The 24,859-nt window shown below is 43.4% G+C and overlaps 2 protein-coding genes across 8 annotated transcripts in view; one reads left to right on the plus strand and one right to left on the minus strand.

Annotated features, from left to right (window-relative positions):
* Positions 1–12: 12 nt before the first annotated feature.
* Positions 13–19,353, plus strand: PACC1 (proton activated chloride channel 1). Of its 6 annotated transcripts, XM_082276697.1 has the most exons (11): positions 13–283; positions 928–975; positions 1,355–1,461; positions 3,013–3,505; positions 3,913–4,009; positions 5,496–5,705; positions 7,733–7,887; positions 8,720–8,862; positions 14,034–14,178; positions 17,149–17,253; positions 18,696–19,353. In XM_082276697.1, exons 4-11 carry the CDS (start codon positions 3,491–3,493, stop codon positions 18,855–18,857), a joined length of 1,032 nt encoding a protein of 343 aa, XP_082132823.1. In that variant the 5' UTR covers positions 13–283; positions 928–975; positions 1,355–1,461; positions 3,013–3,490; the 3' UTR covers positions 18,858–19,353. The 6 variants fall into 6 exon arrangements, with proteins under 6 accessions (XP_082132823.1, XP_082132825.1, XP_082132826.1 ...); XM_082276699.1 differs by lacking the exon at positions 3,013–3,505; XM_082276700.1 differs by lacking the exons at positions 928–975; positions 3,013–3,505 and having other exon boundaries at positions 1,372–1,461; positions 3,850–4,009.
* Positions 19,354–21,541: 2,188 nt separating this feature from the next.
* The window catches only part of PPP2R5A (protein phosphatase 2 regulatory subunit B'alpha), a 42,739-nt gene continuing 39,421 nt past the window's right edge, over positions 21,542–24,859 (minus strand). For both annotated transcript variants that reach the window (XM_082276810.1, XM_082276809.1), the window contains 2 exons: positions 23,467–23,568; positions 21,542–22,743 (listed from right to left, as the gene is read on the minus strand). In XM_082276810.1, the coding sequence (XP_082132936.1) occupies positions 22,611–22,743; positions 23,467–23,568 (235 nt within the window). In that variant the 3' untranslated portion in view covers positions 21,542–22,610. The remainder of the gene's footprint in view (positions 22,744–23,466; positions 23,569–24,859) is intronic.

The raw sequence follows: 24,859 nt of genomic DNA on the forward strand, positions 1-24,859 counted from the left end.
GGGGACGGGAAGCGGCCGGGGCGGGCGGCTCGGGGGTCCCGGCGGCGCCTGCGTGGCCCTGCCCGGGCGGGGCGGCTCGGTCCGGCCCGGCTCGGCTCGGATCGGCCCAGCTCGGATCGGTCCGGCCCGGCTCGGCTCAGCTCGGTCCGGCTCGGCTCAGCTCGGCCGGCTCGGCCCGTGGCTGCCCCGCCCCGTGCGGTGCCGGCGGGCGCTGCCCGGCCCCCGCGGCGCCGCTCCCGCCGATGCTATGCCAAAGCCGGAGGTGTCCGCATCCTACCAGGAGGTACGGGGGGCCGGGGGGGCCGCGGGGCAGCTCGCCGGGCGCCGGTGGCCGTCCCGGGGCTCGGCGAGCGGGGGCAGCCGGCGCTGTCGCGGAGAGCTCGGCTCGGCGCTGGGTGCCTGGGGCGGCAGGCGGCACCTGCACCCTGCAGAAACCACCGCAGGTTCGGGTGCGCGCAGCCCCGCGTCCTACCTTTGAACGTGGTTGAAATAGTGGGCAGCGGTTGTTTTAGGTGTGTGAGGTGGGTACAGCTGGACTGTGTGACCGGGTTTTGGTAACAAGGGGATGGTCTGTCGAGTGTGAGAAGCAATTTGGGTACTAGAAGTCCCGCATCCGAAACTGAAGAACGCTTTATCACACTGCCAAAAGCCTGAGGCAGCGCCTGGTTTGCATATCAATGTACAGGCTCAGCAACCCGACTTCCTTGCTCGTTCCTATCTCTCCTAGTAAGCATACAGGCTATTTGTGCCAAGTTCAGCAGCGGTAGAGAGTTACTGCAGAGCACTTTTGTTAGCATCTTGCAGGCAAAAGGAATGTAGATATTTTCCTTCCCCTGCATGTGACGAGTAGTTCGAGGCTCAGTTTTAATACATTCTAATTTAGTGTAGTACTGTCTGTTTAGTTTCAGCTTCTGGTTTTCTTGCCAGGCTTGGAGGCATTGGAAGGTGATGAATCAGCAGATCGGCTAAAGGCCTGTATGAACAAGTTCTCCTTTTATTTAAGGGGTTTTTATCCAGTAGGAGGGTTTTAGCCCAGGACTATCAAGACGGAATTGACTTACGTGCTTGTACATAGAGGAGGTACTTGAGAGAGTTAATGAAGCTGCACTGATGCCTGAAGTGTGGACTGGGCTATGCATGTTATGTTTTCACCTTGAGTATCAGCCACCACTGACACTGCTCTATATGTTTAGGTTTATCTCAAACTGTGGCACGAGTCAAGATAGGGTGTGTGTGGAAGTGCAGTACCTGTGTGCTCATCCCTTCTCTGGCACCTGCCGCAGTCTTTGTTGCTTCTGCCCCTAGCAGGGCTGCACAAATATCTGGAGTTGCCTTTTCTGAGCTTCTGTTTCAGTGTTTTTCCGTGTGCAGGACTGAAAAAGAACTGCTGGGACATGGGCAGGCTCCTGCAGTTGTTTCTCCCTCAGATGTATGCTGAACCCAGAGGAATCCTGAGTGAAGGTCTGTTTCATGCCCTTCCTGCCTTTGACATCCTCTCCTGTTTCTGCATCTTGTTGCAAGCTTAACCACCCTGCAATCTGTGCTCCTTCTGATTGGCACCACGCTTCACTCCTTTATCAAAAATACCACATAGAAAGAGCTGGCATGTGAGGGTGAATCTGGTTGGCATGCTCCAGGTTCACTGTTGGAGGAATCCCTGAATCTAAGAGGAGCAACAAGTGTGAACTGGAATCAGCTGTCCTGGCTTCCCCATCACCAGGAGACTGTAGCTCAGTGTGTGTGTGAGGTGTTGGGTCTGTAGGTCTGTGCTGCCCTGCCTTGCAGAGTCAGGATGCTGTGTGCTGCTCAGAGCGCAGTGCCTGAGCCATGCACAGCGCTGGCATCTTGGTGACCTCAGTTCAGGTGTTCAGGATCTGCAGTAAAATATAGTTATTTTTAGGGAGCAGGTGTTACACATCAGCTCAACCTCCTCACTGCACCTGAAGCAATGTTAGTAGTCCTGCTCTTGCCTGGCTGTCCTTCTCTGGCTTTATGTGTGTAAAGCTTATGAAACATCATGAACAGAGGTAAGAAAACATAGTTACATATTGTTTGGGGTTTTGTGGTTGTTTCTAAGGAGTGCTGAAAGGTTGTGCTTTCTGAGCTTTTCACAGAATCACAGAATCATTTAGTTTGGGAGTTACTTCTAAGATCATCTTTCTTCTGCTTGTTGGAAAGAATTGCTATAGGTCCTCTTGGAAGGATAAGAAATGTTGCATGTTCTGGGTTTTTTTGAACTTGTGTTGGGATCTCCTTGCCATCGGGAATAGAATTCACTTCCTCTCCCAATAACCTCAGTCAATGAGGTGCCTGTACCTGGGGAATCAGAGAGGTGTGGGATTCGGCTGAGGAACTTTGTACCTTGCATTACATTTGTTGGGTCAGCTCTGGTATCACCATTTTGCATCAGTATAATTGGAACTGTCTTCTTAGCTGATTTAGTGAAGTACAAGAGGTTCCATGAGTACTTTTCTTGGGTCAGAATAGCTTATTTTGGGTCAGGTAAACAAACAGAACCAGCATGTGTCCACAAAAAGGAGCAGAGTGTTAATTTTCCCTTATTTGATGGTGGTAATTGAAAAAGGTATCATCAGTTGGACCCTGGTAAGAGTCTTGCAAGTGAGCTGAGTTTTTAGCCTGTAAGTTACCTGTTCACTTCTTGCCTCATGCTAAGGGAAATCATGCTTTATTTATGTACTAAGCATTTAACAACAACCAGGTAACTGCTTTCATCTTGCTTTGCATGGTGGAAATGAACACAGAAGTACAGCATGATGGAGACTTTACGTCAGACTTTGAAGATGTGAAATGAGCAGACTCTTTCCTAATAGGTGCTAATGATGATCTGGCAATAGTATAATGGTGATTTCAGAACTGAATTAAAGTTGGGTGAAATAAAAGCACTTCCTTATGGATACATGCACGTTGCTGTTGAGTAAGTTAGGAGTGTGATGTTTAATAGCATTCAGTGCAGCTGCTGCATTAACTGTGCCCCCATTTTCCTTGAAACAGGAGCAAAGCTAATGTGATGTGCTGCAAGCTCATGCCCTGATTTGCATTGTTGTAACCTCTGTGTCAGTTCCCACCACGAAAGAAGACTTGGAAAACATACAGGAGATACTTTATATTTATAATGTTTAGAAACTGTAGTGCTTCATGATCTCCTGTGATGCGTATCGGATGTGACAAGCTTCTGACTGACGGAAGTAGCCTGGCAGTTGGAGCCCGGAGTTCTGAATAGCAAAACAAGAAAACATCTGGTCTCTGTTGGTGTTTCAGAAACACTGGAAGACTAATTACTTGCATAGCCACTAATATATAATAATCTGCACAGTGAGATCAAATAAGGACCAGAAATACAGAGATGCTTGACTGTTGTCTCATGATGACCCACCCACCTATGTGGCTGAGACTGTATTCCAGTGGCTTGCCCGAACACCTGTCAAAATGCATCTTGTGCTTTTTTGCACCTCTTTATTAAGAAGTGCTAATGCTCTGTTTGCTGGTATGTGCTGTGGTTTCTTTATGCCTAAAAATATATTCTTCAGTGACAGAACCAAGTTCCTGCTTATTTCAGAGAACACTGTCCTAATTGGGGGTTTAAAGTGTGTTGGAGCTGCCGGGGAAATAATTACTTTGATCTTGAATGGAAAGGTGATGTTATTGTTGAAGCAACAGGGTAGAAGTAGGTTGAATTTGCAGCATGCAAGTCACTTAATTTTTGTCTCTAAGTCTACAGAAATGTGGCTTTTGTCTTGTGAACAAGTGGAACAGATGTTGGGTGCTCTTGGACTGGGGGCATGTTTTTGTGTGTTTGGTTAGTTGGAGCCTCTTTTATTTGTACCATAGAAATTCCAACAATTGCAAGTTGAGAGCATGTTTGGAAATTGAACCACTGTTTTAACTACACAGCTGAGTGAAGATGTGGAGCGAGTATCTGAAAACCCAACAGAGGAGAGAGAAGGAGAGATGGAAGTTCATGAAGATTCCAGCTCTGTTATTTTACCAGGTGAGAATTATTGACTCAGAAATTACTGATTTTTAGGGCCTGTTAGCTGCTGCTCTGTGTGGCTTTGGTCGTTTTGGTTTTCTTATTTTATTGCACTTCTGAAAGCAAACAAAACACTAAATTACAAACACTAAATTACTTATTTTATGTGAGTCAGTACTGACGGAAAGCCAAGGAGGTTTTCCAAGGACTAATAGTAGAATATTTCTTTGTCATGAACTGTGCTCAATCAAAACAGGTTCAGCACATCTGGCTCTGAGAGAGCTTAGTATGTCATCTTCCTTTATGTTGAGTATTAACTGAGTGGCAGTGGGTTGCAGGCAGAGTCTGTGTGAGATTTACATGAGCAAGATGCAATATTGAATAGACAAGCTTTTAAACAGACTCTTTGTTAAACTGCTTTTGGAGAGCGTGGAGCAGTGTTAAATGGGCTTATTGCAGCCCAGGTGTAGGCACTGAGGTTAGCCAGCCTGAAAGGAGTATGGCCTAAGCACCTTGCAGCTGTTCAAGACATTTGTTTCAGCAGTGCAGTTTTATGCATATTAATGTCTTGGCTGCCATCTCCTGGCAGGTAACTTGCCCATGGACCTTTGTGAGTGGTTATGTGTGCAATAGGGTTTACTAGAAGGTTCATGTTCGCTGTAGGGAGGAACAAACACCAAACTGTGCTATTAGAGTTGGAGAGCAGCGTGTGGCGTGGCCTGAGAGGGCCTGACTCATTCAGTGACACCACACAGAACAGTCAGCAGGAAGCATGGCTGCTTATTTCCTTTCTTATATTGAGTTTTAGTGCTCCTTTTGTGTGTTCAGCTGTATATTGCTCATGACCAAGATGTGATGCGTAACTCAAGAGTACAGGAACCTTTATCCTTGAAAGTATTGCCCAGAGAATAAGGTTTGAAGGAAAGGAGACTCTGGGAGAATTGGGTCAGTCTTTTTCTAGCTGTAATTGGAAAAATCCTTCTATGAAAGCCTTTAACATGTACAAGGAGTTATGAACTAGAGTGAAGTCACTTTAGTGACTTCTGCCATGGTGGAGATGCACTGCAGAGAGCTGGACATGAGCATTAGAATATTAAATCACTCCTCTGATGCCTGTGCTGAGTGTGTGAAAGAATCACTTCAGACTGGAAATGGAGGGAAAGGAGTTGTTTTTTCCAGAAGCAAAGAATTGACCATCAACAGACTTTCTTGTGAACTTTAAACTTTGTTTCTGAGTTGTCCTTGAAAACAAACCTCGCTTCCTGCCTGCAGTGGCCTTAAGCAGAGTGCCAAATTCCAGCATGTGAAAAGTCTTAGGATGATTACACCTCATACTTGAGAAGGAAGCATCTGCCTGACTGATCATAAAAACCAGAATTAGGTGTTTTTTTAAGTCAAGCTGAGTTTGAGGCTTACTTTCCCCTCACATGATTGGTCTTTAAAGGAAAATTCAGCACCAGTATCTGTATTTTAAAGTCCCAATCCATATTCTGTTTGGTTCCAGATGGTGAACTGGGTACCACTACCCCTTCTTTGCGTTTCAGCAAGACCTGCCTAAAGAATGTTTTTTCAGTAATTCTCCTGTTTATTTATCTGCTGCTCATGGCTGTAGCAGTGTTCCTTGTCTACCAAACCATCAGTGACTTCAGAGAGAAGCTCAAGCACCCAGTGATGTCTGTCACTTACAAGGAAGTGTCCTTGTATGATGCACCTGGTAAGAGCAGTAACAAGCAAAATCGGTTAAGTTCTCATTCATTGGATTGTTTGAAATTTTTGGTGGTCATTCTCCAGGGCCCAGAGTGCATATGTTACTTTAATTTCCTCTCCTTTTAATCTAAAGTTGTGTTGACTTTGCGCAGAAATGTTAACATTGTAGAGGAGATTTTTGGGAGCTTTCATGCCAATAACATGAATGGCAGAAGCTGTGGAGAATTACGCAACATTTGATAGACAAGAAGTGTTTTCAGACTCTAGAACAAGTCCTCTTTTAGGGGAGAAAGATAATTCCTTTTGGAAATATTCCCCAAACTGTATCATTCAAACAGGGTAACACATAGGATGTGTATCAGAAGCTCAGTGCTGCACTGGGCAGTGAGATGCCGTTCACACTAAAGAAGGTGAATTTCTCAAACCAACCACAAAATAACCACAATGCCACTTCCTACTTCCATCCTGCCTTGTTTACAACATGGTATTACATCAGTAGGCAATGAAAATGTGATGTGACTGCAGGGAACAATGTTGGCATAAAAATGCAGCGTGGCAGCAGAAACTGTTGCAGTTTGCAGGAGGAATGACTCCACAGGAACGTTTTTGAATACTGAGTTCTGTTGTTATTATTCTTTTTAATTGTCCAGTAGCTGTTCATAAGTAGAGCCATGGTAGCAAGTGCAGCTCAGTCAGCCATCAGTCAGTTTCCAGTTTAACAAGAATACTTCTTCTTTGAAGTGTTACCACATTTTCCAAATACCCACCTCAGTAATTGTGGCTGAAAGGTGAGTGTTTTGAGCTGTTGCCATGTTACTGTAGTTGTTTTTCTCTATGGCTAGTTAGGCCCAGCTCTGGAAGTAGTGCCTTGGGTTTGGACCATATGAATCTGACTGTCAGAGCAAGCAAACTCAAGCTTTTCCCCTTACTTGTTTTTTTTTCTCCATGTGAGCTTTTCATACAGCAACAGGAAGAAAATAAGCAGATTTTAAATAAGCAAAGCAGCACACATATAAATCTGAAAGTATTGTTGGAGATCCCTGCAGATCAGAGAACTAAATTAATGTAGTCCTTCAGTTTATTGCTCTGTTAAAATGATGAGATGGCAAGTTGTAAGCATGGAGCTCTGAAGAAAGGGATAAAGCATTTATAGGCTGATATATGCTGAGTGCTTTGACATCTCACATTTTGGTGGACAGGTCCTCTCAGTTGTGTGAGTTAATTATATCTAATCAATCACACTCTTTTTAAAAATAAGTTGGACAAGATTATCTTCCAGCAAGCTTGTTTCAGTAATAAATATGGCATAGCTGGTGTAAAAGGATTTTGGGATCTGATTCTTGTATTTTGCTAGCCTTCCAAAGCTGAGGTGGCTGAGGTTGTTTGAATGACATATCTGAGTTTCCATCCAGGTGGACTAGTAGCCTGCCTACCCAGTGATGTAAATAATAAGGGATGGCAGCAGTGAGTGTGTGTTTGATGGCTTTGATTTCTTGCATGATGTCACATTCAGTTAACAGAAGATGCTGTATTCTGAGGAGCATCTTTTCGCTTCTATTAGCTCAGCCAGTGACCTTTGATCTGTCATGTATGGTATGTACATTATTTCCAATTAACATTTGATGTGTTAAATGCTACTGTCTGAAAACTAAGGCACTGCATGTCCCATTTGATGCCCCCTAACTTATTTTACAGATTCACCTGGGGTGAGAGGGACTGATGGATTAGCTGCTGGCTTGTGAGAAGACTAGGGAGACTAGCTTCTAGGAACCTTGAATTGTTGTAACAGAATGTGAACCGTGGTTTTTTTCCAATGCATCGTGGGGGTTCTGTCCTGATGCTTTTGTCTGTTTTTGCTTTTGATGCTGGTGCTTTTGTCCTGCTCCAGAAAAATGTAGAACTGCATGGTTTAATTTGATTGTTTTGTGGGATCTTAAGGATAGCTCAGTATCCTGTGGAATTAAATTCCAGAATGAAAATCTGTGTACTCAGGAAGGAAATCAGTGCTCTGCAATGTTTTTTCTCCCCAACCAGGTATTGCCTTTTACCCAGGCAAGGCTCGGCTGCTTAGCTGCAAACATCATTACTACGATCACATTCCACCTCTGATAAATCCAGGTCAGCCAGGAGATATTGAATGCACCACTCAGAGGATCAACTACACAGATCCTTTTACTAATCAAACTATGGTAATAACAATATAATGGTACAAAGCTTATTCAGTATGGGTTTTCTGCTCATAATCTTATTGGAAAGTAAAAGTATGTACTGTGCTGTAAAGAAATCCATGGTTCTGGTTTGGTTTTTTATAAGCCATCTGTCATTTTGTTTTCAGAAATGTAAAAGACCCCAGTCAGTGTGTGTGTGTGTGTTATGGAAGATCAGCTGTCTTGTGGGTGTGTGCAGCACAGAAACCTTAATGGGATAAAATAAGGCATTTTTCACAGTGAAACTCTCACTTCATTCTTCTCCTAAATGAACTGGGAAGCATTTTCCTCGATACTGTAAATCTAGTTTTGATTGAAAGCAGTAGCAGTACCCATTAAAGAAGGATAGCTAATCTCTTTTTGTATGTTTGCTGGGAATTCATACATGAATTCCTGCTAGGAATTACATACCATGTTTGTCACACTTGGAAGAATCCTAAATGGCACCAGGTGTTTCATTACACTGAAATGCTGTGAGCCAGCAAGGTGGGTACATTGAGTGATAGTGTGTCTTAAATTACCCTTAGAAGTGCAGGGAAGCTTGCTTCTGTATAAGCAAATGCCCAAAACCCACAAAGGACCATATTTAATGCTTAAATATTAATATTTAAACACTGAATCTTGATGTAAATACCTCCTTTTTTAACTAAAATGAGGGACTTAATTGGCATTCTTGATAGGTATTTTAATAGATGTGTACTTAGTAGCAATCAGTGTGTATTAGATTTCTGTAGAGTATTAGTGCCAGATGGCAAATTAATGAACAGGAAATGAGGATTCCTTTGCTCCTCTCACCATCTCTGTTTGCTTACAGAAGTATGCTTTGGTTGTTCAAGGCCCTCGCGATGTGAAGAAGAGGGAACTGGTGTTTTTGCAGTTCCATTTAAATGAAACAGACCAAGATTTTAGTGCCATTGACTACCTGCTGTTTTCTTCTTTCCAAGAGTTTGTCAGCAGGTATGTAAAGGGGGAATGAGCCTGTGACTGCACTGAACTTGCTGTCACAATAATTGTGAAAGTAGGGCTTTTTCAGTGAAAATCAGAGAGGCTTTTATGTTGTTTTTAATATTTGGACTATGTTGGTGCTCTTTCATGTCTTTGTTTACTAATCTGACCTTTAAAAATGTACTGAGGGCTTTTTCCAGTGACAAAAACTGTTCTTCAGCTGGGCTTAAACCATTTGTTGCTGCACTTTCTAAAAGTTTGGAGTTTGTGCTGGCTTCCTGCTGTCTGCTGCTATGGGTGATCAGGAAGTGTGCTGTCCTGGGTAGTGTGTCAGGAAGTGCACCAAGAACATTAATATTCCTGTACCATTTGGGGGTTTTTAAAGCAATTACTGTAAAGGTCAGATCCCCAGGTTGATTTATTGTGATTTCATTGAATGATTAACTCTGTTTCTTTGTATTACTGGCTTTATGTAAAATTCTACAGAATGATATAAATTTATATATGGAGTTCTCAAAATTGCTTCATATTGGTTTGACATTGGTACCATTGGACTATCTAATCTACCTTCTTCTAATTTTAACAAGAATGGAATTAATCCTGTCTTGAACTTCCAAGAAAGACCCGCTCTTTTTCCCACCTTTTGAGAATGAATTTTGTACTTAATTGTTTAATTTTTACTGTAATTTAAATTCAGGTTCTGTTCTTCCCTCTGTGATCCAGATTAAAAGGCAAGAAATATTAGTCACAGTGAAACCTGATAGAAAGCCTTAATTTGGTAATAGATGCTCAGTGAAAAAGGGACAGGGGATAAAGGACATATGCAAAACAAAATTAGGGGAGGGAGGGAAGAGAACAGATTTTATTGTAGCAAGGCCTTCTCAGGGGCTTGGACATGGTCAGACTGGTGCTTTTCAAATGGATCAAAGACTGGAAGTGTTCAGACATGATACCTCTGGGTGGCCAAAGACCAGTTAGCTGGATTTGCCTTTTACAAAGCATTTCTAAGAGATCCTAAGTCTTTAACTACTCTCTGTAATTGTGCTAAAACACCTCATAAAATGTTAATGCTCCGGATATTTTAGGCATCGATATTTTAGGGTGAGAAAATACCAGTTAAGAGTGGTGGTATAGAAGGTGCTGCTTGCTCCTTACATGTTGTTTTTTTCTGGTTTTATGTCTTGTGCTCTGGTTAGAAATGCTTACAGTGGGACCAATTGCAGCAAGGTGCTCAGCCCTTTCTATATTGCCAGACACAAGCCCTGTCTGAGACCACCCCTGGTGCTGCACCTGGCTTGGGGCAGGATGAACCAGCTACCAAGCCACAGCTCAGTCTGTGCATCCTCAGGCCTTGGAAGCCTCATGGGAAATGGGGAGGTTTGTTTGGGGATGCTTGTTTGGGGATGCGTCCTTTGTGCTTGCTTGGGGCAGGTAGTAGGGGAATGGGAGTTAAAATTAGTTTTGAACTAACCCAGGTGAATGGTAAAATTGGGAAGGGAATGAAGGCTTTAGTGGTAAATGATCTGCATGTCTAGGTGGAATACAGGAAAAGAACCAGCTGTGGGCAAGAGGCCAGTGGTGTCTCTTCTACAGCATCCTCCAAAGCTTGGTACAAATGACATGGCTTGTCTTGCTCAGTGCTGTGTTTGCTGTCCTGGCATCCTGGGGCATGAACTCGGGCTCAGGGCAGGTTGGGAGTTTACATTTCTCCTGACTATGAAAAGTGCATGTGAAACTGCACTGTGTATGTGGAGAGAACTTGTTCTGTCCAGCTTCCAGCAGAAGAGAAAATAGAAACAATTTCTTGTTCATCAGCAGATGCTAAATTTAGCTGATGGGAAGTCTGGATTAAGAGATCTGTAGAAACTGTTGTGTGTCCTTCCATACAGCCTCTAACAACTTCAGTTACTGGCCTCTGTTAACTGCTTTTCCTGACAAAGTGTCTCACTGGTTATGAGAGCCCAGAACAACACTGTGTCCAGCAGTTCATGTACAGTGTCATCAGAGGTACCACAAGCAATACAAAAATGGCATCTAGAGACTTATACATTTAAGAGATTTTTTGTGGTGTAGTAAGTGCTGAGGACTTGAGCAAAGTCCACTCGTTCTGTCAAGGGCTTTATTCTCTGCAGCTCTTCTGTTAAAATTGGATCAGGCTCCATGAAACTGGCACTGCTCACTGGTTTTGTTCTGCTCTCCACAGAACACTGCTGCACTGTGTGCTGTTGTTGGCCTCTGAGCTGGAGGGAGATGCTGCTGGCTTCTTTTCTTTTTCTTTTTCTTTTCCTTTTTTTTTTTTTTTTAAGGCAGTGGCAGCTGCTGTCTGTGCCATATTAATTGGAGGGAGGGAAATAATGAAACCCTTGCAAATTACCCAAAAAGTGTGGCTAGAAATACAAGTTCCGATCCTGAACTGTCATTAGGATAATACATGGCGTTTAGAACAAAATCCTCTGAATATACTCCTGGCAAAACAGTTGTTAGTGTAGCATGTCCCATAACTTACGGTCCTGTGGAATGAAGGATACCAGTTGAACAGATCAGAGATGATTTAAGGGTCTAAACAGAGCTCCATGTTCATATCTCTGATCTGGATTGCTGCGTGCAGAGAAATACAGCATAGAAGGACTTTTGGTACCACACCAGCCTTTATTAGATGTCATGGCTGTTTGACAGTTCGCTGCTCTGGGGAGATGCAAAAGCAATAAACACAAATTAGGTTTGAACCACCCGTGGGTTTGGCTCTTGCTGTTGCATTGGAATCTGCTGGTGGGATGTCGTAAAACTGCCTCTGGCTCATGTGGGGCAGTCCATAGAGACTGGTGTTAGAAGGATCCTCTGCAGCACTACAGCCCAGTCCAGAAATAGGTTAGTGACTCCCACAGATGAAAAAAAAAAGAGAAAGAAAAAAGGAAGGAAAAAAAACCAAACAGCAACAAAAAAAAGAGGTGCAGCCTGTGTGGGTTGTCTGTCTTTGGTGTGAAGAGGGAATTAAAAGAAACTGCCTGGAGAACTGGTTTTTGGCTTAAAATCCCTTGCCTGTCTTGTGTTCACTTGCTTGTATGTGGTTTTAAAGCTTTGTTATTTGCCCTCTGCTATAATTTGTGCAAAGCTTGTGCCTCTGCACTCTGCTCCTCCTGTCCGCCCCCCCTTTTTCCCCTCATTTTGTGGCAGTGGTCTGGATTATGGGCACATGCAAGGAGATGCCTTCTCAGATCACTTCTCCACAGCTTCTCCTAAGATATTATTAATCCTTCTTTTTCAAGCCTACAATTACTGTCGAAGGCAGAGCATACTGCTGTCTGCTGCCATGGGAGTTGTGGCTGTAACACTCAGCTCTGCGTCATGACTTCCTGCCTCATTTTTCCATGTTGGCTTGGAAAGCTTTTCTGGGATGCTGTATTTAGCCAGACATTAGGCATATGACTGGCTGGCAAAGTGCTAATTATGTATGTTCCTCTTGAGTGGCAAAGCACTCCAGAGCTCCTCCGTGCTGTGCCCCCAGCTGCTGCTCTGCCCACATCCCGAGGGGGGAAGCAGTGGTTGGATTAGGTGTTCCCATGTCACTGGTTTGTTCTGGTGAGGAGCAGGCTTTGTCCTTAGGCTCTGCCCACATCTTTCCTAGGGGAGGCAGAGAGGTGCCATCCTGTTGGGGTTACTAAACAAGCACCTGATGTGACAAATAAAGATATTCCTAACTTCCCAAAACACCCTTGGAACGGCGTGTGTCTTGATGGGTAGCAAAGCATGTTAGTTTTTCTTCCCAGAAACCCTTCTCTTTTCTGTGCATGTGCCCAGTGGAATTCTGTGTTTGGGCCCATTGCCTGAAGCCCTGATTTGAGCAATGGCTTTGCTGGGTTTTGCCCTCCCATGGACACGTGTGTATTCATCTGTTAAGTCTGAGCAGGTGGTGTACAGAGTAGCCATCAATGTGATGATATTTGTATCAGTGCAGTCCTTTTGGTCCTTGTAGATAAAGGCATCTTGATTTGCAGGAAGAAAAGGAGCCCTGAGTTTAAAAACTAAGGAGAAAAGACAGGAAAAGTACAAATCCAGTCAGTGCTGGAGAATTCTTCCTGATTGGCCTGTTCTGGGACAAGAACTTGCTTCTTCACCTCTGCTTTTCATATCTACTTCTTTTCATCTTTCTCCTGGAAGACCAAAACACATTAATCTCCTAAAAGACCCAGTCATGCACACCCTCTGCCGTAAAAGCAAAGAATCCTCTTTCCCTTCTCCTAGGTGGATAGATTTAGTCTGGATCAAAACCCTCTCCCTTCTTCTAAGGACCAACATACCCTGGCATATCTCTACAACCTGAAATCTGTCTTTAGTAAAAATAGACTTTAATGATTCATGACTTACCACAGTGGGCTTATTTCAGAGGGATGACATGAAAGTGGCTGAAATCACAGTACTGAGGCTCTCCAAGGAAATAGCATGGTTAATTCACTATGTCCTGTGCAGCTGGTAGAGAAGACATGGAGACCAGATATGCCTTAAAGCTCCCTCTTTACTACTTGCAGCATGAGGGATGTTGGAAGCCTTAAAATGGCTTACAGTCACAGTATTAAAAGACAAAACCCAAACCAAAACACACAAAGCAATCCTGCTGTTCTGAGGGCTGCAAATAGCTGTGATTGCATATTGGGAAAACAGTTATTGCAGGTGGGAGCCTTACACCAAAGCTACAGTCTTTCCAAAATAATAGGAATATCCCAAATGTAAATTTCGAAGCATTTTAAGCATGTCTGCATTGCAACTGGTTTATTTGGCAACCAGAAATGAGGAGAAGCACCCTGTCCTTCCTCTAGGCTCTTCCTTCTGTCTCTTGCTTCGTAACGTGGTGATGAGTTGTTTCCAGAGGTCCTGGCTCTGCTCCTTTCTGTCCCAGAGGTGACAGATGAGCAGAGCTGAACTCCCCTGTGAGGCAGAACAATCCCTACAGGCAGGCAGAACTCCGGGGTCGTAGGGCACCAGGTAAGTCCTCTGCAGCTAAGGATGCACGAATGAAGTGCTGCCATTAATGAAACCATCACTACACCCAATGTTTTAGATACATTGAATTTAGCAGGTGGAGAATAAAAGGAATTGTGAAAGTAGTTTGAAGTGCCTGTAGGTCTGACATTCTCCTGCCTACAGTGCTCAGTTTGGTCAATAAAGTGACACTCTTTTCCTTTTAGTCCAGAAAAAGCAAAATTCATGAAGGACTGTGAAAGTTCATACTCCAGCTGGAAGTTTTCTGGAGGCTTCCGGACTTGGGTCAAGATGTCCTTGGTCAAAACAAAAGAAGAAGATGGTAGTGAGACTGTTGAATTCAAACAAGAGGTAAAAAGAAAAAAGAGTTCTCATAATGTTTTGGGAGTTTGGTTTTTGTTTCATTGCATCCATTACGCCACTTGGCACTGAGCAGTTTTGGCTCTAGTTACTCCCATTGTTTCTCAACAAGGAGGGATTCTGTGAAAGTGTGAATGTCTTGATGTGCTCAGCTGTTGGTGTGGCCTACTGACCCAGCTCAGGAAAACTTCTGCTGACAGGGAGGCCAGAAATCCAGGCCTCAAATGGGTTATGACACCTGAGGTGAGGGTCCCAAGAGATGGACATAGAAATATTAGCACAGCTACCTACAGTTCAAGGTGGAGAACGATTGCCAAGGGAATTGTTTAAATAACAGCTACTGTTGGAAAGAGGTATTGTTTAGATTGCCAGTGATGTTAGGATAAAGAGGTAAATGTAAGTCTTGTATCCTTTGTAGCATTCTCATGTCTGCTTTTTGTTTAAGTTTGGAATTTTTAGCTGCCGAGTGTCCTTAGAAACATGGAGTAACTTCACTTCTTGCATCATTTACAACTAGAAAATATGCAGGTGGAAGATGCAAACTTATCTAGAGAGGAAATGAGCCTGACTTTCATTCCTGTTCTGTTCACATTAATGGACAGGAAAATAATTGTGTTTTGAGTTTGTTTTGCTTCCAGTGTTGGTTGGAAAGGAAGTGTCTCATCAGTGGTGAAAAATGAGGATTTTAAGAGCTGTCCTTTCCAGAGGGTGTCTCTTTCAGAGACAATACTTTCTCTTAGTCCATGGTACTCTTGGAAAGAGTGTTCTGGGGAGAGCAAAATGAAGCAGAATATCCAGTTCTATCTTTAGTTCTCACAGTTAGGTGTTACATGGCACAGCCTTAAGGGAAGAGCAGAGCTGTGACTGTGAGGGGGGTATCCTCCTGCTCCACTAGAGAAGGACAGGAGGCAAATCCCAGTCACGCAAGTCCCAAATTAATGCCTTGGTTTGGAGGAGAGGAAAGAATGCATCAGTCTGCTGCTGCCATGTAAGCACTGACAGTAAGACAATTGTCTGTCTGTCCTTCATTACCTACAGCTCTGTTTCACTTGCCATTTGGTGCTTACCAAGTATAGGATTTTTGAAAGTCCTCCTTTGTGTGCCCAAGTCTAACATGTCTCAAAGTGGAAACAAAAGGCTGGCTCAAATTCAGGAAAAAATGAGCTTTTTGTGACCATAAACACCTATTTAGTCCTGCAGTTATGGACTCTGATCATCAGAGTAAGTGAACACGGTTGCTGGTTTGGGTTTTCTGTTTGTTTTGTGGGTTGGTTTGTTTGTTTGTTTTTAATAAAACCTATGAGCCAGGAATGAGATCCCTATTAATAATACAGCAGATACTGAAACAGCTCAGACATAAATTGCACTTGCTTTGTTTGACAGTACAACATCTGCTCAAATTGCACCAAGAAGTCCATTAGCCTTTCAAACCCAAAACTGGGAGCTGGCATACTGGAAAGATGGATACAAATACTAGGTCAAACAGAACAGTCTCTCACTCTGCTAATTAGCCCAGCAGTCATTCATTTGTATTTTCTTCCTTCCCCATTGCCTTCGTTTGCCCTTGTGTGCTGTTTGTTTTCTGGTGCGCAGTTTTCTTGGATGAGTGTGGTTGGGGTGCTGGTAGCCTGCAATAAGGAAATGAGCTGTAGAAGTGTGGGGCAAGCCTGCAGTGAAGATGTTTGACCAGAAACCAGGGGGTGGGGAAGCTCCCATATGCTCTGAGTGGCCATAAACAGTGTTCTAGCTCCTGCTTCTGCTTGTTCTCAGCCTAAAATCTGTTTAGGGCAGGGACTGGGGAGCAGACTGAGAGAAACCCCGAGGTATTTGTAAAGAAACTGCACCATGGTAGATGGGAGGCTTTTGTAGCAGTGGGAAGGCTTGTAAGGAGATGAAGAAAGTGGTCTGCTTAAAGACTTCCAACTCAGCCTTCCACTGCCTGGGAAACTGGGCTCACAAAACATGGAAAAGTCATGTTCTTCCATCATACGTCTCATCTTCATGTCACAACGCTGATATGAAGTCAAAGTGCTCCTGGATTCATTGCTTCCAGCACAGAATGAAACAACTGCAGGACGAGCAGCAGTACTCCCCTCTGCATGCACCAAGATGTAAACACTTCTCTAAAGGTTGAAGAAGGGAGAAGCCCTTCCACCACTGTGCTTTCCTGAGGTCCCTGTGTGGCTCTTGGGCAGTTTGTGTTGTCCCGTAGGAGCAGCGGTCAGTTCAAACTGTGTTGGTTACTGCCTGTGTACAAACCTTGTGTAGTTCCCCGCTGGGCTGGGGGCAGGTGGTACAACACAAATGTTTTCCTGGGGCCTGATATCTTAATACTTTCCTGGTTGTGGTTCTTGAGACTCTGGTTTCAGGTGGCTGTAACACAGTCTGGTATCCTAACCCAGTTCCCTGTTGGAATTGTGTTACAGCTCTGCTGGGCAACATTAGTTTCAAGTGGTGACCTAGTTAATGGGCAGTACTGGGAAGTATGGGTTGGTTGTTAACACCTGGGCTTCTTTCCTTCCACGTTCATTTGGCACTTGTTGGAGTCTTCTAGTTTATTCTACAGCTGATTTTTCAAAAAGAAGGAATCTTCTTTTTGACCACCATTGTGTGGTTCTCTGGCAAATAAAACTAATTTAACATTCATTCATGAGAACTTTCCAAAAGTTGTATTATTGCAAGTAAATGAATTTTGGAAATTAGTTTTCCCCTCTTGAAAGGCAATGTAGAAATGGTATTGTACTGTGATACTGAGTGAGAAATAGGAAAATCATATGAACATGAGACAGAGGGAGGAAACTGCCTTTGCCATATTTTGGCAGCCCATTGTTTTAGGTAGAGAAAGTCTGAGGTGGAAGGTCCCTAAGCAGTCTGGTATTTTCACCTTCTTACAGGCCTTTCTGTTGCACAAAAGACTCATTGTACGGCTGAAGAAAGTAACCTGCACTTTTCTTTCCCCAGACCAGTGTGGTTAACTACATTGACCAGAGAACTAAACCAAGGAGTGACCAGCTGTTTTTTGTGGTGTTTGAATGGAAAGATCCTTTCATACAGACTGTTCAGGACGTGAGTAACTCGCTAGTCCCTTCTTGAACCACTGTCTGACTGTGCATGCTCATGGTTTGTGTGAGCATGCACTTGCCTCTGTTACCTCACTCCCAGCAGAAATGCAGAGGAAGGGTGAGGAGACTTCTGAAATTTCAGGCTAGGCTCTTCCTTATGTCCAATAATGCATTGTGTGTGGAGGTCAGGACCACCTGAGGCTTTTCTTTGGGCTGATGACACTCAACATTCTGCTTGCAGCTAGAGGTACACGAAGCTAAGCAAAGCACCTGTCCCCTGTGTTCTAGCCAAGTGTAGCTTCAGGTCAGGGCTGAACTTTTTGCTTAAGTAAGTCTGCTTGGGTAATCTGATTTAATTACTTTTTAAAATTAATTTACAAGAAACCCAGGCTGAAATAAGAATAATAAAAATAGCCTTGTGCCATTATTAGAATAACATGTGGTACTGTATTTACCCAACAACCAAGGTCCAGCAGCAGCAAAATCTACAGTGTTGCTGTTTTCTTGCCCAAAACCAGAGTGTGAATGCAGACTGTGTGGGGCAGGAGATGGTCCTTTGCACTCCTGCTGTCCCAGCAGGACCCAGGCACTCCTTGGCCTTTAGAGCCCAGTCCTATTCCCACACCTCCCACTCCTCTCTACCGGGGGGGTTCACTCCCTTGCCACCTCCCAGCTGCAAGCTGCCCTCGATCCAGTGGATTGGGGGTGCTCATTTCCTCTTGCTGAAGGTCCATAATTCCCAAGCAGTGGCAGCTTTCAGCAAGATTAACAAATATGGGAAGCCTGTTCGAGACCACCTGGCTTAGGGGGATGACCCAGTGACACCGTACTGGCCAGCCCAAAGTGTGTCCTGCTCCATTGCTGCCTAAGCCTAGCTCTTCCTGCTCCATTGGAAATCCTTGTGCCTAGAGGTGCAAGGAGAACTCCAAACTACAAAAAAGCTTAACTATTCTTGAACCAAACATAGCAAAAAATACAAAATAGTGGCTGTAGCTCTGCAGCAGCAGTTGTTGCTGTCAGAAGCTGGTTTAACATTATGCTGCTGTCTTGGTAAAGCTTTCAGTAGTTGCTTCTCCGAGCTTTGTCATCTGGAAGATCTTCAATGTGACTGCTCCTTTTTGTAAATACTTAAATAATACAGTAAGTTTAATCTGTAATTTTAACAATTTAACTGTACCTCCAAAGTTTTAAAACAATTCCTTATTCTGAAATATTCTAAAAGGAATTTAGCAGTCAGTACAGTGTGCTTTCTTCCTGATGGCAGGAGTCAGAAAACCATGGTGTGGGGAGAAGGCACTGCAGTCCACCTGTGCAGCATAAAGGAATATGCTGCAAAACACTTCAGTCTGGAAAATGGAGTTGTTTGGTGCTGAATAGGTTTAATATATGTGGAATATAACATACATGGAATCAGATGAGGGGACTAAGATTTGTCATCTCTTTCAGATTATCACAGCAAACCCCTGGAACATGATTGCTCTTCTTTGTGGTATCTTTCTGGCCCTGTTTAAGGCAGCAGACTTTGCTAAGTTAAGTGTTAAGTGGATGATCAAAATCCGAAGAAGGCATCTGAAGAGGACTCGTCAAGTAACAAACCACATAAGCTGAGGCTAAGGCTGCCTTCTAACTGTTGATAGCAGGAGGGATAGAACATAACTGGAATAAACTGCAGTCAGCAATTAAAGCTGCAAACCAGGTATGTTTTCTTCCAGAGAGATGCTGGCTGGAGGAACAGCCTAGCGAACGGCCTTGGAACTGCAGACGGAGCTAACTCTAGGACAGGTCTAACAAACTCATGCTTTTCTAGTCCCAGTTTAACAAGTTTACCTCAGTGTATGGGGGAACCACAGGGAAAAAAGGGAACTCACTAATGTTCAGAAAGTCATCACTGTAGTAAATGGCGAAAAAGTGGACAGTATTTGAATGTTTCTCTAACAGACCCTTTAGTTTCTGCATCAGCTGTGAGTTGCACGTAGCACAGTCACTGCCTTGATGGTGCTTAGTGGAAGGCAGAGTACTCTGAAAACATCCTGGCCTCTCTTCTCCAAAGTATGTTTTAAAACAAAATACACTGGAATTCTATTACGTGTCATTTTTGACTTAAAGTACAACAACTTTAATATTAAAAAATATTTCAAGTAATCCATTGTGTGCCTTCTTTGAAACTACCTGCTCTCAGGTTCAGATGGAGCTTCACAGGAGGCAGTTCAGGGTGTTATGGCATGAGGATAAGGTGAAAACCAAAAAGATTTTCCTGGTCAGTGCAGCTCAAAGAAAACTCAAGCAACAGGACAACCTGGGGGGCTGAGCTGGTGGTCGATTTCCAAGTCTGTCTCAGGCTGTTGCTTATCCCTCTTTCTGGCAGTCTTTCCTAAGGAAGTGAAAAATAGTCTTTCATCAGCATGGGCATGGAACTGTGATTCTCTGTTCTGTGGGGAATGCCTGCTCACCAAGTGTGCTGGGGTGGTGGTGTCTTTTTCTTCCTTATAAGTCCTTTGTTAGTTGAGATGCCTGACTTGGACTTGTGGAGTCTACAGGGAGCAGGGCACCACTGTGTGTTTGCTCTGAAGGCTTTGCTGCAAGGATGCCAAGTCACAGTTTGCTTCTTCCTTCCTCTTCCAGCAGAGTACTCAGAGGAGTAAGTGTATCAAAAGTAACCCCTTACCTTTCTTCGTTGTTTTTGGCAACTGAGGCAGCTTTTGGGACAAAATTTATTACTTTCAGCTGATTTCCAGAGCAAATTAAGGCACATCATTGACCAGACACAGCCTTAAACAGGGGAGCAACAACTCATTGTAGTAAAATAAGCAGAACAGCAGCACTGCCTGTTAGGAGGAAAGTGTTTAGTCAGGGGACAAAGATGTTTGTATGGGAGACAAGTGGTGTCCAGTCCCCACCTTATCTTCAGTACCTCACAATGATGGCTCCTGAACAGCTCAGCCAAGAGCACAGCAAGGGAATGAGATTGAACTGGATGGGAGCAGCAAAGGCCAAACACTGCATGGCTGAAGCAGACAGAGCCACTCCATCCCTGGGCGATGGGGAACAGGACAGAAACCAGGCAGAGGCTGTGGGGGGGTGGATAAAATCCCCACTTAACCCTTCCACAGTAAGAAAACCTCCACTGACTTTGCTACCTAAGAGCCTGTGCTATGAAAACTGACCTTTCTTAATGCCTCACTGCCAGAGAAATACCCAACTGTGCCTTGAACAAATGATATTACAGCAGCTATTTCTAGGATTTTACAAAAAAAAAAAAAAAAAAAAAGGATTTAAACAATTTGAACAGGTACTGATGGATTGATGGAACCTACTACATTTTTTCTTCCTTTTTTTTTTGCTAGTGAGGTCAGAGCAGGCAAGTTGGAAGGTAAGTTAGCTGCAGCTGTGGGGTGAGTAGAAAGCATCATTAAATGAAGGATAAACTCCTTTTTGCAGTATGTACTTTTTTCCCCCCCTCAATAAAATCCCCAGCAGTCCACTTCAGTCACTACATCTCAGCTGTCAAGATGTTTTGTTTTATAAGGAAATGTTACAAGAGCAGGCCAGTGATCCCAGCCAAGAAACCTTTCTTTTACATACCTATTTATAGGAGTGATTCTGACAGCAAGTGTTGCACAATTTGGAAGGGTATCTTACAGCTCCTGTGTTGTTTCTGTTACCTAAGCCTGATGTCCGTATTTGTAACTTTTGGAAAAACTTGTAACAACTACAACTGCCAGTGATTTGTTCCTTGAACCCCTGCAATGTGTTTGATTCTCCAACATTTGTGTTATTTCCTTCAGGCTCTAGGACAGCTGAGCAAAGCTTGTCACACACTGGGAACTTCATTCTTCTAAGGGCAAAAAGGCACTAAAGCACTAAACCGAGGTGAGCTGTGCCAGTGTGATTGTCCTCTCCCTGCAAGAAGGGCCATGAAAGGTGAAGGGGTTTTTCCCCCCTAAATTCTGGGCTGCCAGCTACCATGGAAGTTACTTTGGGCAGCTGATTCACTGCTCTTCTTATGTAAAACTGACAGAGAGGAGCAGCTAATTGGATTGATCCAACAGAGCAGTTGGGAGTACAAGGCCCTTTAGGCAGTGCTAGTCCCACACCCTCTGTGAAACAACTACCTAGAGACAAAACAAAGCAACAGTAAGTGTAATACACATGACTCAAACAGTATAGCAGGGACTTCCCCACTTCTGCCACTCCATGAAAAGCCAGATTGTACAGTTAAAAAGGTTGGTTGTAACAGCCATTCTAATTCTCCTGGTCTTCATAAATACAAAGATGTGAGGTACAGCACTAAATACAAACATAAAGACTTTATTGAATGCTGCTCAATTCCCCAAAGATCTTTCATTACAAAATTTTTCCACACAACTGCAATTTAAGAGATTGGAATGGTACTCTGATAAAAGATGTGAAAAAAATACTTGATCAAGTAAACAGACAAGACTTCTATTGCCAACTTTCCACCTTTAAGAAACAGACTGCATTTTCTTTAAAGAAAACAAGGAACTCTTTCTTGACATCCTTCCTTCCTTACTGAAAAAAAAATAATTTCAATTTTGGTCTCATTCTTCAGTCCATGAGATGCTAAAACTAACACAGAAACATCCAAGATGGGTCTCTCCTAGACTGCACCACTGGAGTGTCCTTGGGCTGATGAGGAGCATCATTGATGGGCTCTCCAGAGGAAGCTCCATCCTCAGCTGTAGCAGGAGGAAATCCCTAATGAGCCCAGGACCCAAGAGGCAGCAGGAGTGGAGGCACTGGCCACCCCAACCTGTTGCAGCTGATTCTCTCCCTACTTCACCTCCTTTCTAAAGTGAGCATTGTGTAAATCTAAATCTGAATCCAATCAGGAATTCAAGGACGGCGCTGTATCCGAGTTCCTTTCAATGCTGTAAGGGGCATATACTGAATATCTCAAGTTACTGGTAACGTACCTTGGTTTTATTTGAGAAAGTACAGCACAACTAGAAGCCTTTTCTATCACCTTAACCAAAGTATGCAGCAATGTGAAAAGCACATATAAAACAAGGAAAATGTGTACGTAGCAAACTATACCACCTATGTGCAACACAATCAAAAATTCAAGTCATAATTCGCACCACTCCCGTAATTATTTCACTCATTAAGGATGATAATTCAGTTCTATGAAACATTGGAAGTGACAGTATATCAATTAGACAAATTTACAATATGTTGTGGTAATGACATCACTTAACTGTATTTAAATTCAAATCTTTACATTTGCCAGAGAAAAAAATTGGCTGTTTCTATTATACTGATGAGGTTTCTTTTGCAAATCCTTATATATTTCAAAAGGGTACAAAAAAAAGAATGTCTGCCGAGTAGAGGTGGTCATTTCTTTTATTTGGCACTTGTATTGTGTGCATTGAGCACGTTGTGAGTGCTGTTCTGCTTTTCTGCCATTGCCTTCTTGAGCTTTAACTCCTCCAACCTTCTCCACAACTCTTCACGTTCCAATTCTTTCTTTTTCTCTCTGTACAAAAGAGTGAAAGATGAATTTCAGATGTGTTTTAAGCACAAGCTGAGACACAGTCACTTAACTGTGACTTGTGTCTACCAATTCCTCTTTCAAGCTTTTCTCCAAAGCTGTATTTAGAGGCAGTTACAGTTTCCTCAATTAAAAAGTGAGCATAACAAATCAGTAATAATGAGTGGTGAAACTGTACCATTGCTTCAGCAAATGCAGACAATTGCTGTAGGGTGGCTTTGCACAGATGGCTGCAGTTTTAAGGAGGTTTTTTTTATCACATGCACACAAATTAAGGGATTGAGCATCTTTGGGAAGTGAAGAACACGGCTACTGCAAGCTTGGCAGTGGTCTCAGCTGCCTCCCTGACTCCAACAGTGCTGCTTAGTAGGTTAGTACAGTAAGAGATGTTTTTGCTGAGCTAGGAAGAGTTCTCCAGCTCCATTCTCTCCAGACACCTGAGGCAGCACAGCCAGCAGCAGCTGAGCCCGATTTCACCACACAGGAGAGAGCACCTTCCCTGCCCAGGCAGGATGGGGAGCTGGGGCCTTCCTGTCCCCTCCCTGGGCTCAGCTCCCCCACGGCACTGCCAGGCACTGCCTCAGGCACGGGACAGCCAGCACCAAACAGCTCCACTGCAGAGCCCTGCAGCCACAACAGCAAAGCAACATCCAAAGTGACAGCCTGGACACAGACTCAGCAGGGGGAACTTGGAAAAAGGCTCAGTACCTTTGCCTTTCTGCTTTGTATGAGCTTGTGAGTTCATCGAAAAGCTTGCCATTCATTTCCATCAGGGTTTTCAGCACGTTGTACACCAGTGCCACAATGGTTCTGAAACAGAAGGAGCACAGCCATTAGATTTACTCAGTGACAAAATTAACTTCAGAAAACAAGCACTTGATTTCTTTTTTGGATTCTGAGCTTCTTATTCAAGACACTACTCTAACGTCAGGGAGTTTCTGAAACAAAATCCTTTCCATTTTATTAATTTACAGAGGAAATTATAGTATAGTTAAACATTTTTTGAAATGGCTATTTAACCTTCAATTCCTGACTTCTGTAATTGCACAGGATATAAAATTATTCATGCTGTGGCTGTACTTCAAAGCCATTCAATTATGTGAACCTTTAATAAACCAAGTTTTAACAACAACTTTGTAATATTTGAGCAATGAAATATGAGAGTCTAGAAAAATAAAACTTCTGGCTCCTAGCTTCAAGAAACAGCAGACAAACCACAGGCTTAGTGTGGTTTAGCACAGCCATGCAAAGCTCTCCCAGCAGTGTTTCTGGGCAGCAAGAGTCTTGCTAGAGAACTAGAATCATGAACATCAGATAATGGATTTGAGTACCTCAGTTTCCTTAAGAAACTCAACAGCTTGAGCAACACTGGCTGTCTGTTACATGGCTGCCTGTATTCCTGCACTGCCCTTCTTTTTGTGAAACATTCATATTTCAATAAACAATGTTGAACATTGTGTTATCTCCTTTAAACCCACCCATATTTATACAAAGAAATAAAAAACCAAATAAAATTAAACATTAAAATGCCTGTCATTGATCTTATCATTAATCAAAAAGCAGGTAAACTGTCTTCCCTGTCTTCTCCCTCCCTGACAGTTCCCCACTGAGTGCAAAGCTGCAGCCCTGTGACCTTGAAAAAGGAGTCAAAAAAACCCCTAAGGAAGTAACCAAAGAAGGAAGTTTGCCTTTTCAGTGCTCTCTGTGCATCGTGGCACTAGGAAACCTCCCAGGTGCTCATCAGAGCCTTGTGCTCATTCAAAATGCACAGTGTCCTTTGCCTGTTACACACTTATTTTTTTAACTTGGTGGTTTTTTGTATCCTGGCTTTCATGTGGTTTGAGGTCAAAAGCCTATTTAAGGCTTTGGTTTTCTGAGAGGAAAAGTTCGATTTTAAGCAAGTAATTGAGTCCGTATCAGACAGCCAGATGGATAAAAGCATGTTTTGCTGTCCTCCAAAACAGATTAGCATCAAAGGATTAGACTTTTTTCCCCAAACTTCCTTGTCCTCAAGTAGGCAATTATCCTATGTCTTTTACTTCCTTCATAAAGGGCAACTTCTGGCTGCAGACAGAGAAAGAGGGACATCCTCCAGATTTGT

This window comes from Coloeus monedula (assembly GCF_965178545.1).
Source record: "Coloeus monedula genome assembly, chromosome: 2".
Classification (NCBI taxonomy): Eukaryota; Metazoa; Chordata; class Aves; order Passeriformes; family Corvidae; genus Coloeus; species Coloeus monedula.